This window comes from Sarcophilus harrisii, chromosome 5 (assembly GCF_902635505.1).
Source record: "Sarcophilus harrisii chromosome 5, mSarHar1.11, whole genome shotgun sequence".
Lineage (NCBI taxonomy): Eukaryota > Metazoa > Chordata > Mammalia > Dasyuromorphia > Dasyuridae > Sarcophilus > Sarcophilus harrisii.
In genome coordinates this window covers 202,050,580-202,076,173 of record NC_045430.1, presented here as the reverse complement: position 1 = coordinate 202,076,173, position 25,594 = coordinate 202,050,580, and the positions used below count along the sequence as shown (strand labels likewise).

The 25,594-nt window shown below is 33.4% G+C and overlaps 1 protein-coding gene across 15 annotated transcripts in view; it reads left to right on the top strand.

Moving 5' to 3' along the window:
• Window positions 1–25,594, top strand: part of KMT2C (lysine methyltransferase 2C) — a 242,261-nt gene that overhangs the window by 198,953 nt on the left and 17,714 nt on the right. For 12 of the 15 annotated variants that reach the window (XM_031939470.1, XM_031939483.1, XM_031939481.1 and 9 more), the window contains 8 exons: window positions 1,419–1,651; window positions 3,016–4,707; window positions 11,862–12,074; window positions 13,343–13,507; window positions 14,127–14,268; window positions 14,460–14,607; window positions 19,532–19,710; window positions 19,833–19,975. In XM_031939470.1, the coding sequence (XP_031795330.1) occupies window positions 1,419–1,651; window positions 3,016–4,707; window positions 11,862–12,074; window positions 13,343–13,507; window positions 14,127–14,268; window positions 14,460–14,607; window positions 19,532–19,710; window positions 19,833–19,975 (2,915 nt within the window). The remainder of the gene's footprint in view (window positions 1–1,418; window positions 1,652–3,015; window positions 4,708–11,861; window positions 12,075–13,342; window positions 13,508–14,126; window positions 14,269–14,459; window positions 14,608–19,531; window positions 19,711–19,832; window positions 19,976–25,594) is intronic. The other 3 variants (XM_031939476.1, XM_031939474.1, XM_031939473.1) reach the window with 3 other exon arrangements.

The following is a 25,594-nucleotide window of genomic DNA, read 5'->3' as shown; positions in this document are numbered from 1 at the left end:
ACTTGTTATACAGGTCAGAAATGTAGCATATCCTCATGTGTGTTACAGAATTACCTTCAGGGAACTCAGTAGAGACTCAGAATAGGTTTTTAAAGTTCAATCTCAATTGAACTTTTCTGAAATTTCCAGATTGTTTAGCTAACTTTTTTTCACCATTATTTTTCATTTTGCGCACCTCTGCTCTCCTGGTTCCTGAAACCAGAAAGGCTTTCCTTGCGGTAGGTCTTATTCCACCAGAAGGAGAACTTCTGAAACCTTGTGAAAAAGCCTGTTCTTGAAAATCCCTTCCAAATTTGATCGACTAGACGTGACAGTCATATGCACTAGATTTCTTTGCATTTACTAATAAACCCCAAAATCTGACATTTTGAATTCTGGTATGCCATAATTATAATTTGAATATCTTTTTATAGTTTTAAAAAACATACCAAACTTCTCTAACTGGCTTTTTCTGAATTTACTGTGCCCATTTACTGTAGTTGAATTCTTAATGTATAATGATATTTTATAACATTGATTTTTTTTTTTTTTTATATAGCTCGGATCCCTTCTAAAGTTACATTCTTTTGTTTTTTTGTATTACCATAACATAAAAAGGTGGCATGTACAGAATTTATACTGTGATAAAATTATTGTTACATATTTGTTATCGGTGCAAAGAATTGAAATGCCCTTTTAGAATAAAGACATTACAAGATGAAGAAAATCTATATTTGTATGGGGAGAAGGATAGGGGGTAGGAAGGAACAGAAAGAATGTGATTAATTGTTAACATATTTGAGAGTTTAGTGTTTCACTATTTCTGATTGTTTATAGATTTTATAATATGAAATTCACAGATATTTTTGTTGAATTTATTTTATATTTACCATCAATTACATCTGCTTAGACTATCTAATTCTAAATTAAAATAGGTTTTTCTAAGACCACCTAGCTTTATTACAGCTTTAGAACAATATGTCTTTACATTTAAAAGAACAACTGTGTTAACTGAAGCAAAAGTGAAAGAATTATACATTCACTGGACCTTGGTGGAATCTTGTATAATTTGGTTTAGAAAGTATTTGAGGATCTATGAAAAGTAATCTAAATAGCATGTTATCGTTACTCTTATATAATATTCATTTTTAGAACATTTTATGAATATAAAATCCATTTATTTCTATATATTTTTTGATATGTAATAATAGATGAAGTTTCTAAGCACATATGCTTTGCCATTTAAAAGAAAATATTGTCCTAAAATTTGGTAATTTTTTCATTATATTTCAAAATTTTCACATTATACACATTGAAAAATCTTTAAGTTTTTTTTTTTCTTTCAATGTACCAGCATTTGGGAAAAAAAAATGATTCATGGAGTTTATATCAATCATATACTAATATTAGTAAATGTGCAATTTTGATGTTTTTCCCAGATGATTCACAAAGAAAGCAGTATGAAGAATGGCTTCAAGAGACCCAACAGCTTCTCCAGATGCAACAGAAATATCTTGAAGAACAAATTGGACTGCACAGAAAATCAAAGAAGGCTCTTTCTGCAAAACAACGAACTGCTAAAAAAGCTGGGCGAGAATTCCCAGAAGAAGATGCAGAACAGCTGAAGCATGTTACAGAGCAGCAGAGTATGGTTCAAAAAAGGCTAGAACAGGTAACAGACTTGGACAAAGGAAATATTTATCCGTTAACCATTTTTAATAGTCTATTTTAAATTTTCCTCCTGATTTTGATGATTAAAAAGATTCATTATCAGCAGTGTTTAGTACCAGGAAAGTGGGAATACCCAGCTCCTGAGAGACTTGCTGATTTATGGTAGGGCAGTCCAGATACTTCTGATTCATCACTGCCCTTCCAGTGATTTTACTTTTACTTTGGACACTCAGAAATCTCCCTCTCCCTCTCTGTCTCTGTCTCTCTGTCTTTCTCTCTTCTCCCTCCCCCCCACCCCCCTTCTCTCTTTAAAATGTGTATTCTGTCTAAATTTATCACCATAACAGATTTTGGTAACTATTACCAACAGTTACCTCTTCTACATCCTACGTCCCTAGTCCCAAGATATTTTCCTTCCTCCTATCAGACTCATCTTTTCAATTAGAAATACTTGAAAATCATTAAATATGCATTTTTGTATCTCATTTTGCATTTTGCTAATTCTGCTTTGCAAGGAATTCTTTAGTGATATTTTGTGCTTTAATAAGTTGTTAGTTCTCTATTAATAATTTTCTAATTTTGCCTAGCAATTCTTTTCCCAATGGTTTTCTTTACTGCTCCTGTTTGATTTTTGGACATTATTTTTTTGGTTCTTTTAAAAAAAAAAATCTTTCTTTAGCTTTTCTAGGAGTTCTTTTTGGGCTTCAGTCCAACTTGTGTTTCATTGTGAGCCTTTGCTTGAATGTTTTTCATGTCATTGTCCTTGAGTTTGTCTTGAGCTTCCCTGTCACCATAGTTTTTTGGAATCAGATTCTTTTCTGTTTGATCATTTTTTTAGCCTCTTTCTTGACTTTGAATTTGATCTTTATTAATGTTGGTCTCTGGCTGCTTCTCCTCCCCCCCCCGCGAGAAACAGATTTATCACTATACTAAGCTTTCTGCTTTTTCACTTTTTTCAAGCTAGTTTTGGAAATCTGTAAGTTTTCAGTGGTTCCAAAGTGGATCCTGGAAGAGTTTGGGTCACTGTTTTCTTTGTCTGTATTCTGGTTCTTACTCTGTCAGTGATATAGAATGTTATATATAAGATACATCAGGTTCATTGTAGATAAAAGAGGACTAACTAAATACTAGTGATAAGAATACTGATTATCTAAAACTGTTACTGTTGAAACTTTATCATCTAAACCTCCTGCTGTCCCAGAAAAACACTTCTATTCTAAACTAGTCTCTTCTACCTAATATGGTCTCTTGAGTTCTTTTAATCATTTACTAAGCCTTTCATGTAAGTGCTCAACTAATATATATTGAATGAATTAATGGACTGTGAATACTGCATACAAATAAATGCAATTCCTGTGTTTTCAGATTCGAAAACAACAAAAAGAGCATGCTGAACTCATTGAGGATTACCGAATCAAGCAACAACAGCAATGTGCAATGGCTCCTCCTGTCTTGATTCCAGGAGTCCAGCCTCAGCCCACAATGGTTCCTGGAGGGTCACCAGCAGCAATAAGTCAGCCAAATTTTCCGATAGCATCACAGCAGCTTCAACACCAACAGCATACATCTGTTATTCCTAATCAGGCCAATCCTGCAAGAATGCCAAATTTGCCAAATTGGCAGCCTACAAATACCCCTCCTCGCCTGCCTGTAAGTGCTTCAAGAATGCAACCTCCAATGCCTCCGATACCAATAAAGACCAATGCTCCAGCCCCAGGCTCTACTTCAAATTCAAATCCACAGAGTGGTCCACCTCCCAGAGTCGAATTTGATGACAATAATCCCTTCAGTGAAAGTTTTCAAGAGCGAGAACGTAAAGAACGCTTACGAGAGCAGCAGGAAAGGCAACGAATTCAACTCATGCAAGAAGTGGACCGGCAGAGAGTTTTGCAACAGAGGATAGAAATGGAACAGCATGGCATGATTGGATCAGAATTGAATAATAGATCTTTGTCCCAGATTCCATTTTTTAATTCTGAATTACCCTGTGATTTCATCCCTAGACCACTTCAGCAATCTCCACAACATCAACAACAAATGGGACAAGTAATACAGCAGCAAAGTATGCAACAGGGATCTGTGAATTCACCCCCCAATCAATCTTTTATGCAGACCAATGAACGGAGGCACATAGGCCCTGCCCCTTTTGGATCTGAGCCACCAGTTCTTAGTGGTGGTCCGACTTTCCATTCTGTCAAACAACCACATGGAAATCTTTCTGGGAACAATTTTCCACAAGGTCAAATAAGGCCTTCCTTTACTCCTGGGGTATCAGCAGCACCACAGACAGCTAATAGTGGTCCTCCATGTGGTCAAGAGACTACTGTATCTCATGTACAAAACTATCCAGGCTCAAGCCAGTCTCTTATTCAATTATATTCTGATATAATTCCAGAAGAAAAAGGGAAAAAGAAAAGAATAAGGAAAAAAAAGAAAGATGATGATGCAGAGTCAACAAAGGCACCATCAACTCCACATTCAGATATAACTGCCCCACCAACTCCAAGCATTTCAGAACCTACCTCAACTCCAACAGTGGTTACCCCCAATGACCTCACTCCTCATTTGGTAGAGCAAGAGTCAGCAGAACCCCTGGACTCTTCAGCTACTAATGAGGAGGTAAATCAGACATCTTCAGAACTGGAAGACAATCTTTCCAGTAGTAATTTTTCACAAAGGAATCCACATCATCAGTCCACTGCAGACACAGAACTTGTAAAATTCACCTCAGAAGTCCCTAAAAATATTCAAGAAATTAAACTGGAAAAGGCTGAGGCAGAACAATGTCCTGGCCAAACTGAGCCTAAACTGGAGGATCAAACTGGCATTAAAACAGAAGAGAAAGTTATTTCATCTATTTCATCAGCTCAGAGTCCAACCCAGTTAGTGAGTGTTCCTCCCTCAAAAGGAGATTCAGGGAATGAACTTTTGAAACATCTATTGAAAAATAAAAAGACATCTTCCCTTTTAAATAAAAAATCTGAAGACAGCTTGAAATTAGAAGAGGAAGGTTCTGGGAATAAATTAATAGAGAAGCACAAATCAGCTGAAGGTCTGGTAAGTTTCAATAATTCTTAATAATCATCAGAATCTTTTCTTCCCAATATCCTTTTTTGTTTTATAGATAGCACTGTTCTATTCCTCACTTCCCCTTTCCTATATTGTCCTGTAGAGCGCTATAAATTAAATTATGATAGTCTTATATTAATCTTACTGCTCATTATCTTAAACAGCTCTTCCTTAAATAAAGCTCTATCTTCATTAATGGACATTTAGCACATTAAAACTTTCTTATAGGTAAATGTAACACTTTGATGTTAGTCTATAATTCATATATCTACCTCTAAATATTTTCTTCCTCCCTTTAGCTTCATATCCCTTTGTGCTTCAGTTGTGGAAGAAATGCCATTCTGTCTTATGTTGTTTTATATGACTTTATATTTATTCGTTGATTAGAGCAAAAGCTTTTCCAGAAACAGGACAATAGCTTACTCTGTTTTTGTATCCCTCACAGTGTTACATAATAGTTATTCAATACACCTTAGATGGTTATTACATCTGCTGATTTTAATGTTAGTTGTCTTGTTCACTTTTATATCCTTCCTTTAATCCTTGCCTAGAAGATGTATTTAACAAATTATTTGATTAAAGTTAATTAAATTTTCTTAATGAATATTCATCAAGGGATACTAACAAAAATCTTTTTTCATTTAAGTGATGCAATCATGGTTATGTTGATGTTAGGATTTATTTATTGCCAAAATCTCTGTTGTGACCAATGGCATTAGAAATGTATTTTGGCTTAGCTTATTTAAGATTTATTCCTTAATTTAAATATTAAGGTTCTTTTCAAATGAATAATAATACTCTATTTTTCTTCTTTAGGTATAATTTTATAGTTTTCCTCTGGGTTTTGAAATAATAGCATTGTGGCAGAAGTTCTTATATTTTTCTTTTTTTACTATGAGTTAATTTCATATGTACTGGATTTAATACTTTTACTCTTTCTTTTAAATATCTGGTATTCTATTATTATGGTGAAGGAAGCACTAAAGTATAGCATTATCTATTGTCATTCACATTTATATTTGATATTTTTGATTTCTCCACCTCTTCGAAGAGAAGATGTCATCTTTCTAATACTACTTCTTTGGGACCACGGTTTGGTAGGATAATTTGTCAACATTCAGTTTAAATTGTTCATCTTGTTTATTTAATTTTTCCTGATTCTGCTTACTTCATTTTATATTAGTTCATAGAACTCTTGAAATGCTTTTTCTATATTTTATCATATTTGTTGCTTTTTGCAGCATAGCAATATTCTCATGTATTCCTTATACATATATCAATAGTGCTTTGAGTTTTTTGCTATTGTAAACTCTATCATTATGAATATTGTGGCATATATGGAAGCTTTCTTTGACTTCTTTGGAGAATATATGCCTAGCATCCAGGATCTCTGTGTGTCAGGGACTATACAAATTTTATAGTCACTTTATCTGCACAGTTACAAATTGCTTCATAGAATAATTGGACCAATTCATAATTCCAGCACTAGTGAATATGTATTCTTTGTTTTGTCACAGTGTTTTAAAAAATTAGTTTCCAATTTATTTTTTATTAGTATTCTTTTCCTTTCTTTGTTTTTTTCTTTTTTAGATATTATTATTATTATTATTATTATTATTTTGCTAAGGCAATTGGGGTGAATGACTTGCACAGAGTCACACAGCTAGGAGTATTAAGTGTCTGAGACCAGATTTGAACTTGGGTCCTCCTGACTTCAGGATTGGTGTTCTGTCCACTGCATCTACCTAGCTGCCCCGTATTCTATTCTTTTTAAAATTTTGAGGGCCGGATTCTGTCCTATCCTCCACCCCCCTCCCATACCCACTGAGAAGGCAAATAATATATCAATTTACATATGAAGTCATGTAAAATATTTCCATATTAGCCATATTTTTCAGAGAGAGAGAGAGCATTTTTTTCAGCTTGAATCATTTGGAATAGTTTTCGATTATTGCATTAGAGGTATCAAATCTTTAATGATTGATCATTGTTATATCATTACTTCATTGCTGTAACTATAGCTATAACTTTATATCTATCTATATCAATATCTGTTGATTCTTACAGGTGCTATCTATAGATCTCCCCATTCTTCCCACTTTACTTTTCATTAGTTTATATAGGTCTTGCCATGATTTTCTGAAACCAACTTCCTCATCTTTTCCTATAGTAGCATATAAGCACTCTATCACAGTAACATGCCATAGATTGTTCAGCCATTCCCTCGGTTTCCAGTTCTTTGCCACAACAAAAACAGCTGCTATATAGGTTTTCTATATATGGATCAAAGGGTATAGACACTTTTATATCTCTTTTGGTCTAGTACCTTATCATTCTCCAACACAATTGAAATAGTCCCCTACTCCACCGGCAGTTTATTGATGATAGGTACATTTTTTCCTCATTCCTATCATTTCTCATAGGTGTGAAATGATATCTCAAGTGTATTTAACATTTCTCTAATCAATAATGTTTTAGTGTGGGATAGTGATTTTTTTAAAAATATTTCTATAGAGCATCTGAAAACTGCCCATTCATATCCTTTGACCATTTATTAGTTGGGGAATGATTTGTATTATAAATTTGATTCAATTCTCTGTATATTTGAGAAATGAGGCCTTTATGTAAGGAAAACTGTAAACTGGCTGTAAAAAACTGTTTTCTACTTTTCTGCTTTCCTTCTAATCTTGGTTGCATTCTTTTTTTCTTTGTGGAAAATTTCCTGAAATTTAATATAATTGAAATTATCCATTTTATATCTTGTAATTCTCCCTATTTTTTTGGATATTAATTATTCCCATTTCCATAGATCTGTTAAATAAACTATTCCTTGCTCTCCTAATTTGCTTATGGTATCTAAATCATCTACCTCTTTTGACCATGTCTTCATAGAGAGTGTGAGATGTTGGTTTATACCTAATTTCTGCCATATAGTTTTTCCAACAGTTTTGTCAAAGAAACTTCCCAGAAGTCGAGATGTTTGGGTTTACTAAATGCTAGACTACTATGGGCACTTAATCTATTCCACTGACTTATTACACTATTTTTCTTAGCCAGTATAGGATTGTTTTGATAATTACCACTATATCATATAGTTTGAGATCTGGTACAAGTCGGCCACCTACTTTTGGATTCTTTTTTTCCCCATTAATTCTGTTGCTATTCTTGACCTTTTGTTTTTCCAAAATAATTTTTTTCCCTAGATCTATAAAATAATTCTTTGGTAGTTTGGCATGCCACTGGATATGTAAATTAACTTAAGTAGAATGCTATTTTTATTATATTGGCTTGGCCTACCCATGGGCAATTGATATTTTTCAGTTTAGAATTGATTTGATTTGTGTGAAAAGTGTTCATAGTTCTTGGGGTTGTTTTGGTAGATTGTCTACAATTCTTTTAAATGGAATTTCTCTTTCCATCTCTTGCCGCTTGGGCTTTATTTGAATCTATGAAATGCCAGTTATTTTTTGGGGGGGCGTTTTCCTGATACTTTGCTAAAATTGTTAATTATTTCAGCATTTTTTTTTTTATTTGATTCTCTAGCATTCTCTTCAGCTTACGTGATAGTTCATATCATTCACAAAGATTGATTTGTTTCTTCCTTACCTATTTTGATTCAGTTTCTTTTTCTAATTGCTATAGATAACACTTCTAGTATAATATTAAATAATAATGGTAATAATGGGCATCCTTGTTTTATTCCTGATCTTACTAGGAAGGCTTCTAGCTTATTCCCATTATACATAATTTTTTTTTTTTTTATGGTTTTAGTTAGATATTATCATTTAAGGAAAGTGCTATTCATCCCTATGCTCTCTTGTGTTTATTTGAAATGAGTTCTGAATTTAGTTTAAAAAAAGCTTTTTCATCATCTATTGAAATAATCATATGCTTTCTATTAGTTTTTTTATTTATATGGTTAGTAATGCTGACAGTTTTCCTAATATTAAACCAGGTCTCCCTGCATTTCTGGCATAAATTCCACTTAATCCCAGTGTATGATCTTGGTGACATTGCTGCAATTTCCATGCTAGTATTTTAATTAAAATTTCTGCGTTAATATTCAGTAGGAAAATTGGATCTATAGATTTTTTCTCCGTTTTGCCTCTTCCAGATTTAATTATCGATACCATATTTGTCTAATTATTGATATTATTTCATTGCCTTTTAGCAATAATATAGTTTCACTACTTATCTCTTACAAGTAGATCCAGGTTTGCTCTTGATTTGTCTGAAATTATGATTGCTGCCATTTCTTTTTAGGCTGTATTCCCCTTCCTGTCTTTTCTCTGCCATCTTGGCTTTGCCTACCACAAGCAGTTTGTGAACAAAAGCAGGAAAATGAGAAGGTTTAGAGCATGCAAAAGGAACATATAATTAAGTTTAGCTAGAATGTAAATTTTGGAAGGGAGTCTTGTGAAAAGAGGCTTTTAAGGTAGAGTGGTACAATATTTTTAGAAAACCATAAATGCCAGGCTAAAGTATTTGGATTTTATGTATTTGGCAACACACAGCTGTTGAAGTAATGTAGTAATTGAAAAGATCCACTCTGTGCATAAGGAGAAATGCCGGTAGGATGAATGATTGATTCAGGGCAACACAGAATAATAGTTGGCCAAACCCGTTTAGTAAGGTATTCTTGTAGTTCAGTTGAATGACCAAAAGACCTGACTTTAGACTTTAGTCTAAAGTATTTAGACTAGAGTAACTAGGAACTGGATGCAAGAGAGAACAGAGAGGTAACTGAGAAATGAATGTAAGGGCAGAGTAACACTTTGGTATTCTGTTAGAGGAGAATGGATGAAATGATTGTTCCATTGGAGAAATGGTGAATAGAAGAGGTGTAGTAAAAAAAAGCTCGATTTTAGAAAAGTAGAAGTTGCGCAGTAATACTAAAAGATTCATCTAAGAGTTGGAGATAAATTCCTGGAGGTGTCTATTTGGGAATATCTGAATCGTTTAGTATTAAGGGGAAATATTCAATTGTTGGTAAAGAGAAGAAAAAGGATTATTATTATCTTGGTAACTGGGGGGGGGGGCGAATCTGTGAACCTATGTGACAGTTTTGCTTCATGTAGTAATTGTTTTTAAAAGTTGATACTATTTAACAGTTAAATTCTTAATAATAGCTGATATTTATGTGAATACTTTAAATGTAAAGAGGTTTTTTTATACATATTTTAGGTCATTTGTTTCTCACCTCATAGATGACATAAATATCAATTTTACAGCATTCTAGCTACTGATACATTAAGAAATCTAGTTAGTTTATTATAAATTAAGCTGAATTTCAAAATATACAACTAATGAATTATAATTCATTTTCTTAAAACTCTATAGAATACCTCACAAAAAGTGACAATATGCTTCGCCTTGCATGTTTTATCTGCACGTACCCCATCACTACCAAGAGTAGTGTTTTTATTTACTATAGACTTTTAGTGGGCAATTTTATAATGAAATGCAGAACCGAATTGTTGATATCAATAGTAGAGTGTATGGTTTTTGCTAAGGAGTATCCTAGCCAGATTTAGTTTCTAGTAAGTTAACTTCTAGATTTTGTTTTGTTTTGTTTGACCACAATTATTCAAGAAGACCCTTTATTAAATTTATTTTAAAAGCACAAAGAAGTTATTATCTGCCTTGGTGAAAGGAATAGCCACATTACCAAAATCACAAATCTTTAAAATATCCAAATGAAATTAACTTATGGTTTATTATGGTTAACATTTCTGTTAAATAGATGGATAGTGCTGTAGTGTGTTATGCTACTCCCATTCCCAAATCCTCATTAATACTGGTGTTTTTTCCTCATCACACAATCAAGGAGCCAGCTTTAATAATTTAACTCATTGATTTTGGCTGTAATTAACTAAGGTTAGATATTCCTATTTCTCTTAATACTGACCCAAAAATCCAGATTATTAAACCTGCTGTTTTTTAGCCTTCAGAATAAACTAAAGATGTTTTAGCTTTACTACTTCATTAGATTTTCTTCATGGGTAGTATATTTTGCTCAGAAATCTTTGGCCTACAAAAATGATGACCCATTTCTAAGTATGTACTCTTAGCTTCTACTTTTAAAGTTTCTTTAGGGCTGATCCTTAATTTTCTTATCTCTGTAATAACAGCAAGCATTTAAGTAAGTTTATAGTTAACAAAAGTACTTTTAAAGGTATTACTTAATTTTTGTCTTGCAAGTACCAAATACTACTTTTTCACTGAATTAATTTTCACATACTTAATCTGCAAGTGCCCTTTGAATTCATTAACAGTTGTTATTAAGCATTATATACTTTTCCACACATAACTGGAATGTTCAAGACTTTTTATCCAAGTCTCTTTGGATAGTTTTTCAAATCCCTAGCTTGAGAAAGGAGAAGCATCTGGATTCAAAAAAAGAAATTAAGTTTTTTCCTCAAAAAAGAAATTCTTTTTAATACTTAGCCACAAAGTAATGAAAAGGAGAAGCAAAGTTTACATGAAGTATCTAATGTGATTTAATTCAAGTTTGTCCGATATATGTATGGCTCTGGGTTTATAAGTATTATAATTTGAATGGTCAGACATATAATACATTGGTGTTGTATGTTTTTCTTCTTTTCATTAAGGAATACTCTAGTTGCCTAAGGAATACTCAAAGCTTCTTCAAACTGCCCAATGTATTTCCTAGGTGCCCTTATTCTCAAATTTTGACCCTGTATATCAGAACTATCGGGGAGGAATAAGATTTCCCCAAGTAGATTTAAGATGGCTTGGGTTTCATAACCCCCAGACCATAGACCACAATACTTCTATACTTGATCATCTTCCTTGTGGTTTTCCTTCCTAGTTAGCAGTAGCACAATGCATGGTCAGACTCTGAAAAGGTAATAGTTGTTTTCCATTTTGATCTCATTTGAAAAGTACTTGTTTTCTCTTTTCTTTTGTCCTTTAGTGTATTGAACTGAAGACAGTGTCCCCAAATATGAATAGCTTCTTTGAAACAAATAAATCTATTTGTTGCTACTGGCCATCTTCCTCATCACCATATGTCACCAAATGAATTGAATCATGGGTTGGAGTAATAAATATCATGCAATAAATATCAAAATACATGAATTAGTCCATTCTTATTTCTTTGATTTTCATATTTCTGCTAGCCAACTCCAGGAAATCGGATCCAAGGTGGCCTTGGATGTGGAAATAACCTACAAACCAAAACGGATGTACTTAATGAAACCAAGAAGCAACGGAGCAAACGGACTCAAAGGACTGGAGAAAAGGGAGCACCTCGATCTAAGAAAAGAAAAAAGGATGAAGAAGAAAAACAATCCATTTATTCTAACACAGACACATTTGCCCACGTGAAACAGGTGAATTATTAGAGGTAGTTCATTGAGGTTAGGGAGAAAACAATAAATACATACATACATACATATATATATATATATATATATATATATATATATATATATATATATATATATAGTTTTTGTTTTGATATCAACACAACTGCTTTGCTTTTGATGTTAGAATGAGAAGTTTTCTCTTTTTCAACTTCATTGAAAAATGACTACAGAGAATCATTGAAGTTTATTATATATGCATACCAACTTCATTATTGATCATTTCCCTACCTATTATGCCAGTGCTATACCCTCTGGTAGACCTATTCATAGAAGGCCTAATATATAATAATAATGATAAGGTCTAAATAAAAGCCTGATTTTTCCTGCTTAGATGGATGAAGTCAGTGATTATTGGGTTTTCATTAAAACAGAGGTTAATAGCTTTAATCTTATAGGTAAAATGATTCATTTCCTCTGGTCTTGAGAAACCAGGAAAATAGAACTGAATGATTGTTCTACACACAGAGTTTACTGTAGGTTCTCCCTATACTTTTAAATCATTGTCAAATCAAAGACATGTTTTAAACATTGTATCTTCACCAGTGCCTAAAATAGTTTTTCATGCACACTACATTCTTGTTTGTTTAAATTTTAAAAAAAATAGAATTTATATAGAGCTTTCCGTTTTACAAAGCACTTTACTAATAATATGTCATTTGATTTCTCACAACAATTCCGAGAGATAGATACCAATATTATCCCCATTTTACAGATGAAAACAGATAGCGCATAAGAAATTTATCACCCAACTGTTACTTGAGCTAGGAGTTGTGTGATAAATTTGAACTAGCTTCAAACTCAAGTCTTCCTGGTTCTAGAGCTATTGATTATTATTATCTACTATTACAATTATGTTGATTGAATTTAATGTAGCATCAATTGTGCCACTCCTCAGCATATCCTCATTCCTGATTTGGGGGGGGAGAAGCAATAAATCCCAGAAATTTGCAGAAAGCAAATTTATTTGCTCGTTAATTACCTGCTTTGGCTATAATAAAAAAGATGAACTTATATCATGTTTTTATAACATATAAAATTAATATTCCTTACTTTCCCTCATTAATATAATCCAGTGTGTTGATGATTTGTTTTAGGAGGAAAGGGCCTTAAATATTCTGCCTTAATTTCATAATTCTTTGAGTCTTGCTATTTTGCTTAAAGACGATAATTAATGCTGTAACAGTGTTTGCTTTCTATTTATCGTCTGTGTCACTTTTACATTTTTTTAATAGCAGCTCTCTCTGCTTCCTCTAATGGAACCAATAATTGGAGTGAATTTTGCACACTTTCTTCCTTATGGCAGTGGCCAATGTAATAGTGGAAATCGCCTTCTAGGAACTTTTGGCAGTGCCACCCTTGAAGGGGTCTCAGATTATTATTCTCAGTTGATCTACAAGGTATGGATTTTTTTTCCCCCATCTATTTTTGCCTTGTTCAAACAGACAACTTTGTATGTTAAATTATTTCTTCTTGTGTTTATATTCTTAACCTTATCTCAACTAAGTTTTAAAAAAAAAAAACCCTCCTTGATAAAGATTGCTCTTTTTGGACTTTTTACTTTTGTCCCCATAAATATGGGTTCACATTCATGACATAGCTGTAAAATATTTGCAGAGTTATCCAAGAGAATGCATCCTGATTACAGTTTCATGAAAATTAATTCCTAGTTTCTTATCAGGGCTTTTAGATCAGCAAAGAATTTCTTTGACAAAGAGTTTCTATGACAGTTTGATGAGTAGATTCCTGGGTTGAGAATTCCAAATTGGTTTTTGTCTGAAAGTTATCATGTCTGAGAATCCATCTTATAGAAGAAACTAAATGTTTTCCATAAAAACATGTATTTCAGGCTTAGTAAAAGAGTTATTTTCCAATTAAGACTGAAGTGTCCATTTAGGAATGAAGATCCTAATTACTAAAATCACTAAGTCATTGTCTCCATCTTCGTTTAACTGTGTTTTGTTTTCAGTATTGAAAAAAATCTAAAGTTAAATCTATTTTATATCTTTTGGTCTCCAGCAGAATAACTTGAGTAACCCTCCCACACCTCCGGCATCTCTCCCTCCTACTCCTCCTCCTGTGACCTGTCAAAAGATGGCAAATGGCTTTGCAACCACTGAGGAACTTGCTGGCAGAGCTGGAATGTTAGTGGGCCACGATGGTATGATGAACCTAACGCTTTTATAAATGTCAAATTGTCATTACCCAAAATATAAAATATATAATATTTTACTTGAACACATGAAAAAATACACACTGGGAATTGTTTTCTTTAGCTGCCTTGATTTTTGTCAAGTTTCACATACACATGAATTATCAATTTTAATGTTTATTGTGCTTTTATGTTTTCAGTTTCTAAAGCTCTTGGGCCTAAACAGTTTCCACTGCCCTTCAAACCACAGGATGACCTCCTGGTCAGAGCTATGGCCCAGGGTCCCAAGACTGTGGATGTGCCTGCTTCACTTCCAACACCACCTCACAACAACCAAGAAGAGTTAAGGTAAAGGTATCATTTTCCCAGAAGTATAAATAAAATTTTATGGGAAGATGTACATATACAACTTTTAACTTTACAATAGATTTTACAAATCAATGTATGACAGATTCATCCACTAAACTACTTGATTGTTTTATGGATGACATTTATAGAAAGTAAGTGCAAGGGGCAGCTACTTGGTGTAGTGGATAGAGCACCAGTCCTGAAGTCAGGAGGACCTGAGTTCAAATCTGGCCTCAGACACTTAATACTTTCTGGCTGTGTGACCCTGGGCAATAATCCAATTGCCTCCTGAAGGAAGAGAGGAGCCAAAGTATGGATGAGACCTGTGATTTCAGTAGAATAGGAAGCTTCTGACGAGCCACCTTCTCTACAAGATTGTAAAAAATATACATAGGAAAATCTTCTTTTATGGTTGAAAAATATTTATGATTTATTGTGATTCTTACTGATGATATATATTGAGCTAACATAACTGATAGAATTAGCACTATCATTTCTAAAGGTTTCCAAAATATTTTTTATTGCCAGCTAATTTTGGTTATTTTATTCTGTGTGGTTGTTGTCTTTCTTTGTATACAGTGTTTATTAGCAATAGGACCTGGCACATAGTAAGCATCTAATAATTATTAACTATATACATAACACCCCCATTAATATCTTCTATGTAATGGGAATATCATTTTTATATATCATTTAAAAATTTTCCTTAGACACAGTTCTATGTCTTTCTCCTCTTAAATTCCTGTAACCTCTTCCTATCCTCTAGTACTAAGTGTAAACTTTTCTTTTTAGCTTTTAACATTCCTCAGAACCTGGCCCCAGTCTTTCTTTCCTGCCTCACTTTCCAGTTCTTCCACATTCGGCAGTCCTGCTAAATTGACCACCTTGGTATCCCTCCTAAAACAACATAAGCTCTTCCATTTGCTACTGCCTGCCTTGGCCGATTGCCTTAGATGTTTCATTGTGTCTATGTATTCTGAATTGACTTAACAGAGGTACTTACCATCTATCCTCTCTCCCCACCTCCCCACCATTGTAAGGAAGGATTTTTTGTACTCATATACTAAGTATTTTAGGGATACTCTTTGATTTTTTCCAAACTGAAATATTTCTGAGAAACAAACACAGTAGCATCTTCAAGAAACATGTCAAGATGTTTTATAAACATCATGTCTTACCAAAAATGAATAATTATTATACTCATTTTTCCCCCCTGAAGCAATTGTGGTTAAGTGACTTGCTCAGAGGCACACAACTAGGAAGTGTTAGCTAGATTTGAACTCGGGTCCTCCTGACTTCAGGGCTAGTGTTCTATCTACTGCACCACCTAGATGCCCCCTTGTACTCCTTTTTTAGGTAATTAAATTTAAATACCTATGTGATACTACAAAAAAATAATGACATCAAATCATAAATCCCAGAGCCATATCATTTATAGCATGATTCTCAGTTTTTTTCTCATTCAAACTTAAAGGACATAAGTAGTGCTACACTATTACAGAACAAGAGTTAAGGACTGGGACTCTTGTCCCAAAGTTTTGCTTTATATCTCCAAAATTTAACTTATCACAGTGCTGGCACATACTAAATATCTAAGAAGTGTTTTTTGGATTGATTGTTACTGAAGAAGTACTAAATAACATTGTAGGAAGCATAGATTTTCAATTTATACATCCATTAATTAGTGATGTACTAAGTGACAGCATTGTGATAAGCACTGGAGATGCAAAAAAAAGAGTCAAAACACAGCCCCTGTCTTCAAGGATCTTACAATTTAGTGGGAGGAAACAAGACATAAACATAATACAAAACTGTATATAAAGGATAAATAGGAATTAATCAAAACTGAGAAAACACTGGAATTAATTTTTAAAAAGATTTTATTTTAGACTTAAAGGAAGCTAGCAAAGTCAGAAGGCAAAAATGAGAGCGGGGGAATATCCATATGTGGAAGATAGCCAGAGAAAATGCCTGGAGTCATGGGATGGAGTGTATTGTTCTTAGACCCCCAAGAGGGCAGTATCACAGAATTGAAGAGTAGGTATCGGAGTAAATGTATAAAGACTAAACAAGTAGAAAGAGGCAAGGTTATGGAAACTTTTGAATATCAAACAAAGACTTTTATATTTGATCCTGAAGGTGAAAGGGAATCAAAAGTATGTATTGAGTAGACGAGAGTAACATGGTTGAACCAGTCACTCTTGTGACTGAATAGTTAGATGGTTTGGGGTTGGAGAGACACTTAAGGGAGGCAGGCCATTTTAGCAGTATGTGGTATTCAGTATATTCAGATTATGTCAGGGTAATCCAGGTATAGGGTCATCAGAACCTGAGCTAGAGGGATGACAGCGTCCAAGGAGGGAAGGTGTACATGTGATGCTGCAGAGATAGCAACAGAGTTGAACAACCGATTGGATATAGGTGGTCAGAGGTAATGAGTTTAACAGGCACACCTGGGTTTAGAGCAGGGGTCCTCAAACTATGCCCACGGGCCAGATGTAGCAGCTGAGGACGTTTATCCCCCTCACCCAGGGCTATGAAGGCCCACAAAACAAAGTTTTTGTTTTAACTATAGTCCGGCCCCCCAACAATCTGAGGGACAGTGAACTGGCCCCCTATTTAAAAAGTCTGAGGACCCTTGGAGAGTGTGAGAGACTAGAAGGATAGAGTTGTCCTTACAGTAACTGAGAAGATGGGAGGGAAGGGGCTGGTGAGAAGTTTAGGGATAAAGAGAATGAGTTTTGTATTGGACAACTGGAGAAGTGGTATTAGTGGTCAGCAGAGAGTTTGGAGCAAAATAAAATGTGAGAATTGCCATCGTAAAGAAAGTAAGTGAATCCATGGGAGTAGAGAAACAAAGAATATCCAAGCCAGAACCTGTTGAGACTTCTATGGTTAAAGAGGAGGAATAGAGTAGATGGGAATGTTCTAATCTGAGGAGAACCATTGATTCAGTAAACATGTATTAGGTATCAATTATATGCCAGCTACTGTGCTGAGCCCTGGGGATACAAAAAAGCGGCAAAACAAAGACCTTGAAGAGTTTGTTTTGTGATCTGAAGGGGAAGACTGAAAACAAATATGCACAAAGCAAGCCATGTTTTTAAATAATTTGAAGGGGAAAAGCATTGAAATTGAGGGATTAGAAAGGTTTTTAATGATGGGATATTAGTTCAATTTAAAAGGACCCAGGAAGATCGGTTGTCATAACTGAGGAGAGAAAATGTCCTAGGAATCGCAGGCAGCCACAGCAAGTTCCTAGAATCTCTCAAGATATTGCAGCCAGGAGACCAGTGCATCAAAGAGTACTATTGAGGAATGAGGTGTAAAGAAGCCTGGGAAGATAGGAAGGTTTTGCATTTTGAAAGGCTTCGAAAGCCAAAGAGAATGTAAAACAATAAAAAATAACTCCAGATCATTAACTTTGAATTTGACATGGTCTGATCTGCCTTTTAAGAAATTCAGTTTGGTAATATTTGTGATTAAATGGGAAAAGGATATGAGTGTTAAGAAACCTGAAGCAGTTAGACCCATTAGCAGTCTTATTATAGTTGATGAGGACAATTGACCATTGTGGTGGCAAGATCAGAGTAGAGAAGTGGACATATTAAGAGATGTTGCATAGATGAAATCAACTACTTGAATATGGGAGGTGAGAGATAAGAAGTAGTCCAGGTTTCAAATATAAGGGACTTAAAGTTTGGTGTTGCCTTCTGCAGTATAGTGAAGATAAGGGGATGGCTTAGGACAAAAGAATAATTTCCATTTTGGACATAGTGAGTTTAAGATGGCCTCTGGACTTCCAATTTTAGATGCTTGAAAGGCAGGTAGAGGTAGTGGATTAGAAGTTAAGACAGATATTAGGATAGGAAAGTTAGATTTGAGAATCATAGCTAGGGAGCAGCTAGGTGGCACAGTAGATAAAGCATCATCCCTGAAGTCAGGAAGACCTTAGTTCAAATCTGGCCTCAGACACTTAACATTTCCTGGCTATGTGATCCTGGGGAAATCACTTAACCCCAATTGTCTCAGGAAAAAAGAGAGAGAGAAAATTATAGGACAATCGTAACAAAATCCATGAAAGCTGATAAAATCAAGTGAAATACTACAGAATGAGAAAAGGAACCTGAAGAATACCTCTGGTGAGAGGACATGATCTGGAGGAGGCTCCAGCAAAGAAGAAAGAAAAAGAGTGGCGAGATAAGTAGAAGAAAGGAAACCAGGATGGTGTGGGTGGTTCCTTAAAATCCCAGAGTAGAAAGTATTAAGGAGAGAGAAATCAACAGTGTCAAAGGATTCAGAGAAGTCAAGAATAATGAAAGCTTAGTTGTCAAATTCATTGGCCTTTTTCTAAGTTCATTAGTAATTATGGATAGAGCAATGTAGGTAGAATGATAAGATTGGAAGTTGGATCTTAAAGTATTTGGAAGAGAGTGAAAGGAAAAAAAGTAGAAACACTTATTCTAGATAGCCCTTTCAAGGAGTTTAGCTACAAAGGGCAGAAGAGATATAGGATAATAGTGGAGACTGAAGAATCAAATAAGGGTTTTGTCAGCATGGGAGTGTGTAAAGATGTGGTTAGAGAGAGAGCGTAAATGAGCAAAGATTGATGAAAGGGTCAATCATTTCTGTAAGCTTTCAGACCCAGCTTTTGTTTTAAATGTTTATTAAAGTATCCTTGTGTTTATTTAGTCGTTAAAGTATTTTAATTATACATTTTTTCCTAGAGAAGTTTGCCAATTTGAACAGAAATTGATTCATTTATTAGTCAAGTCCACACAAAATCTAAAATTTTCATGTTTCTAACACAATAGTATATAATATTTTATAGTAAAATGAAATAGAGAATTAGTAGAAGCTTTGAGAAATATATGAAGGCCCTTACTAGTGAATCTATACATTTTGATTAATCCTTTTCTTTCAGGGTCCAGGATCCCTGTAGTGATAGGGACACTCCTGAAAGTTTTGTTCCATCTTCTTCTCCTGAAAGTGTGGTAGGAATGGAAATAAGTAGGTATCCAGATTTGTCATTGGTTAAAGAAGAACCTCCAGAACCGGTCCCATCTCCTGTGATTCCAATTTTGCCAAGCAGCAGTGGAAAAGGTAAAAACAACAGATGCTACAATTAATTATTTTCTAAATAATATAGTGTTAATGTAATTAATCTCTGGATTTTGACGAACAATCAACCTTCACTGTTATTATTATTATTTTTTTTTAATAAGGTTCAGAAGCCAGACAGAATGATATAAAAGCTGAGCCTGGTTCAGGCACCCTATTTTTCACCTCTCCATTTGGCCCATCCCAAAATGGTCCTAAATCTGGCCTTATATCTGTGGCAATCACTCTACATCCCACAGCTGCTGAGGTAAGGGAGATAATGCCATAGGATTTACACATATACTTAATTATATGTATACCTATTCCTGACTTTGAAATATTCAAGATAAAGAATTTTTTGGCTACATTTAAGATTTGATGAGTTATATTTTGCAGAGTTTTTTTTGGATTTCAATATGGATATTTAATCCATAGTTGGCCTACTCTGATCACAGATTGAAGTATACCTTTTTGCTTTATTTTTCTGGTTCTTTTTTTGACTCTGTTTTCTTTTTCAACATAATTATTATAAACCTAATATTTTATATACTTTGCATGTAGAATTGGTGTCAAATCACTTTGCCTTCTCAAGGAGGAGGAGAGAGAAATTGAAACCCAGTTTTAAAAAATGATTGTTTAAAATTGTTTTGCATGCAATTGAAAAATATTTAATGAAAAAAAAATTTAATGATACTTCCCTTTTAGTATATAAAAAAGTATTTAGAATAATTTATTATCTTTCCCTCTTTTGGCTCTGTCAAATTGAACATTTAAGAAAATAAACAAAAATCTCAATAAATATGCATAATTGAGTAAAAGTGCTTCAGCCTCACAAATGAGTTTTTCGTTCTGTACTCGACAGTCTCTCATTAGCTTTTTATAAACCCTTATAGTGTATTCAGTATAAGTGCTTTATGAATGTTGGGTGATTGTTATTTGCCAGTTTTGATGTTTGTTGCTCAGTCCTCTATCCATCCCTTAATTTCTTGCATGTAAAAAGTATGTATTTATGAGTGCTATTTAAATTGAAGTTAATTAATGGATATTCATCAAATCACATTAAGGAACAGTCAGTTTCATTGATATGATAAGATCATTGTTAATGCTGACTTGGTTTATTCAGAAATCTTTATTTATGACCAATGATACTGAAAGTTTTTGTAGTTTTGACTTGAGATTTATTTCTTTTCATTTAAATGTCAGACTTTTAAAATGAATATTAATACTTTACTTTTCTTCTTAAATACATTTTTTGACTTTTTCTCTGTGTTCTAAAAAGTATCATTGCATCAGAAATTCTTGATTCTTCAATATTTTTAATAGTTTCATGACCATTCTGCATTTTAAATCCATCACTGCTCTTATTAGGAGATAGATGACATACTAGAGGTTTCTCATTGCATTGATCAGGTTTCAAAAGTCTTTCAAAATTATTTTTCTTTATAATAATACTATCATTTTATAGACTGTTCTTTAGTTTTGATTACTACACCTTTCATTAATTCATAGAGATTTCACTTTCTTCTAACTTCTAAAACTATTTCTCCATTTCTTCTGACATAATATTCCACTAAATACATATATAGTTTGCTTAGTTAATAGGTAGCCCCCTATTTGCTTCCAGTTTTGATCTTTTTAACCTCTTTCTTTGATCTATGTAGGGCATAGGCTTGAAATTGTATGAGGTTTTGCTTCAGAGTTGGTTTAATTTGCATGTCCCTATTGATTAATAATGATTTAGAGCATTTTTTAAAAATGCAACTAATAATAGCTAAGTGTGTTGTTCTTTTTCCAAAACACAGCCAGGTGATAAAAGTTCAGATCTTTTATTGTGTCCTTCAACATAGCCTGGTTAGCTCAGAGACCTATCTCTTTGCTTGGTTCTAAGAACTCTGCCTGAATGTCTCCAAATCCAAAGGTTTGTCCTTCTGACTTCAGCTCGCATCAAGGTAGAAGATACAATGAATCTCTCTTGCTTTGAAGATAGGGCTTGTGGGCTTCCTCATAGAGTGCTTCTCTCCGACCCCTGGGAATGTTCCCAAATAACTCTTTCCAGCTCTAAGAGCTTCCTGTGTATATATGATCTCCCAAAGGTTAACTCCTCCTTCTGGAGAGAGAGAGGGATTCTGGGTTATCTCCCAGAGTGCTCTCTGGCCCTAAGGGAGGTGTGAATTCGGATATCTCATACCAAGCCCTGAAATCTCCCAAACGTGTGAACTCCATTGAGTACTTAGATACTTATGAGCTCTCTAAAGGTGTGAACACAAGCATCGTTTCTATCAGTTGTACTTAGTACCTTGTTTCAAGTTCTGGCCCAAAAGATCTCCTTCTAAGATCAAATCAATCATATTGAACCATGCCAAATTAGATAATTATTGTCTCTATCAACTCCAATGGCTTAACAGTTTGTAAAGATTCCAACAGCTAAGATTCTTTTCAAACAGTTATTTGATTTTCTAGGGTTGATTCTTACAAATATCATATTACTTTAACATGTATGAGACTGCCTGCCATCTTGGGGGGAGGGGGGGTAAGAGGGAAGGGAGGGAAAAATTGGAACAGAAGTAATTGTAAGGGACAATGTTGAAAAATTACCCATGCATATGTTCTGTCAATAAAAAAAATGCCATCATGTCATCTCCAAAGTGATGGTTTTATTTTTTTATTGTCTATTTTTATTTCTTCAATTTCTTTTTCTTTTCTCACTATTATACTTAGCATTTATATTGAGTAATAGTAGTTATTATATACATCTTTGATTCATAGCTGATCTTACTGGGAAGGATTTATCTTCATTATAGATAATGTTTGCTCTTGGTTTTAGATAACTTATCTTTTGAAGAAAGTCTCCATTTGTTCCTATGCTTTCTAATGTTTTTAATAGAAATGCATATTATATTTTGTCACAGGCTTTTTTTTAAATCTGTTGATATAATTATAATAGGGGGGTAGGTTTTTGTATTCTATTTTGGGGAATTTTTTTACTTGTTGATAGGGTCTATTATGCTGATCGTTTTCTTAATATTGAATCTGTCCTGCCTTCCCATTATAGTTTGATATTTGTGATATTTTGATTTGATCTCTTTGCTAATATTTCATTTAAAATTTTGTATAAATATTTATTAAGGAAATTGCTCCATCATTTTTTCCCTCTGTTTTTGCTCTTTCTGATTTGTCAGCAGGTGGTTTTTGTGTGTGTGTGTGTGTGTGTGTGTGTGTGTGTGTGTGTGTGTGTGTGTGTGTGTTGTGAAAAGAATTTGGTAGTACTCTTCTTTACCTGTTATTTCCAAATAGTTTTGGAATTAATTTTTAGTTAATTAAATATTTGGTAGAATTCACTTTTGGATCCTGCTGGTCCTAGGGATTTTTTCTTGGGCATCTCAGTGATAGTTTGTTCAAATTCTTTTTTTTAAGATAGGTGATTTATGTATTCTATTTCCTCTTCTGCTTTTCTAGGCAGCTTATATTTTGGTAAATATTCATCCATTTCACTTAGATTATCAGTTTTATAGCATGTAACTCAGCAAAATAATTCCTAATAATAGCATTAATTTCCTATTCATTGGTTGTAGATTTCCCCTTTTTCATTTTTGAAAATAGTAACTTTGCTTTCTTTTTATAATTAAGCAATATTTTCTCTTTTATTAGTTTCATAAAACCAGCTTCTAGGTTTTTTTTTTAATTGTTATTAATTCACTGTATTGTTTTTTAACTTTTCATTTTATTAATCTTTCCTTTGGTTTTTTAGAATTTTCATTTTGGTGTTTTTATCAGGCATTTTTAATTTGTTATTTTTCTAGTATTTTTTTAATTGCATGCCCAATTTGTTGGTCTGCTTTATTTATATAATTTGTAATTATATTACATTGTCATTCTTTTGTCATTCTTTTCAATGAAATTTAGTAATTGTTCCTATGATTGTTCTTTGACACTCATTCTTAGTTTCTAATTTGTTTTTAGTCTGTTTTCATAACCCATTAATTGAATATAATTTTTATTGCATTATGGTCTGAAAAACTTATAAGGTTTTTATGCCCTTATATATGGTTAGTTTTTGTAAAGGTGCCATTGTAAAGCGGAGAAAAATGTTTTTATCTATACATCTAAAGCTTTTTAATATTCCCATTCAATCTTCTTAAGAGGTTTGTCATAGTTTTTAAAATATAATCATCTATTTAACTTCTTTTTACTTATTTTATGGTTAGGTTTTTCTAGTTTTGAGAGGGGAACTGCTGTGGCCCTGGACTAGTTAAGTTTTATTGTCTATTTCTTCCGGTAATTTGTTTAACTTTTTCTTTAAAAATTTGCTTGCTATGAAATTTGGAGCATATATGTTTAGTTTTGTTATTATTTCATTGCCTATAGTATCTTTTGGCAAGGTGTTATTTTCCCTGCTTTTCCATTTTGAATAGGTCTGTTTATACTTCTATTTTGTCTTGAGATTATGATTACTACCCTCTCCTTTTATCTCTGGTGAAGCATAAGCAGCTTTTTTATCTTCATTTCAATCGTCTTTTCTTGTAAAGAACATATTGTTGATTAATGGTTTCTGATACATTTTGCTAACTGCTTCCATTTTATGGGCTATTTCATCCCACTTATGTTCACAGTTTTGATTATTATGTCCAATTTTCTCCATTCTGTTTTCTCCTTTTTAATCCCTTCTTTTTCTCTTTTTGTTCTGTCCCTTTTCTAAAGTCGTTTGCTTCTGACTACTACTTTGTTGTTGTTGTTGGGGTTTTTTGTTTGTTTTTTTACCCTTGTTTCTGTTATCCCCTTTCTCTTCTACTTTCCTATTAAGATTTCTATTTCCAGTTGTGTGTGTATCCTTGCATATACAGAAACATAATTTCTTTTAGCCAATTCTAACAATAGTGACAGTATGGTAGGTTCAAGCAATACTCCCCACTCTCATTTTCCCTTTCACTTTAAAAGTTCTTGGCTTCTTGTGTACGAAATATTTTTTCTCATCATTCTTGCTTTTTTTCAAGGCATTGTTCTTTCACATGTCCTTTTTTTTTTTTTTTTTTTTTTTTAAATACCATCCCTGCATAATCATCTCCTGCCTTCTTTCTATGTAAATTTTTTCTAACTTGTATTAATGATAAATTTCTTAGAAGTTAGATGTATAGAAAGGTAAATAGTTTAACCTTATTGAATCCCTATGATTTCTCTTTCATGTTTACCGTTTTATATTTATCTTGTCAGATTTTCTGTTCAGCTCTAGTCTTTTAATTAGGAATATTTGAAATGCTCTTTAATTAAATATATCCAGCCCCCTGTCTCCTACCTCCCGCCAAAACACTATTCTCAGTTTTGCTGGATAGTTCTGCTTTGTTGCACTCCTAGTTAGCTGCTTTGCCTTCTAGAATCATATTTCAAGTGTTTTAATCCTTTGTGGTAGTAGCTGATTCTGACTGGCTAAATTAGCTTTTTATACCTTCAGATTGCTCAGAATATCAGGGTTTTTAACTTTTTTTTTTTTTTTTTTTCTGTCATGAACACTTTGCACACATGGTGAAGCCTATGGAACCCTTCTCAGAAGTGCCTTTAAATGTACAAATAAATTACATATAATTACAAAAGAAACATTTTGAAATGTAGCAACCAAAATATTTTTTTAAAAAAACAACTTTCTGGACCCCAAATTAGAAGCTATGGTTAAAGGTCAAAATCAATAAGAAAGAAAAAAATAAAGGATAAATATGAAAATACATTGTAGCAATTATTTATAATAACTGCAGTTTTGTCTGGCTGACCATGTTGTCTACTTCATTATAAAGACTTCATTATAAACATTATCAACATAAAAATAGTCACCAAGATAAGGAGGCAGAACAATTTCCAAAAAATTAATTCATCCAGCAAATAGATAATCACTTTTAAA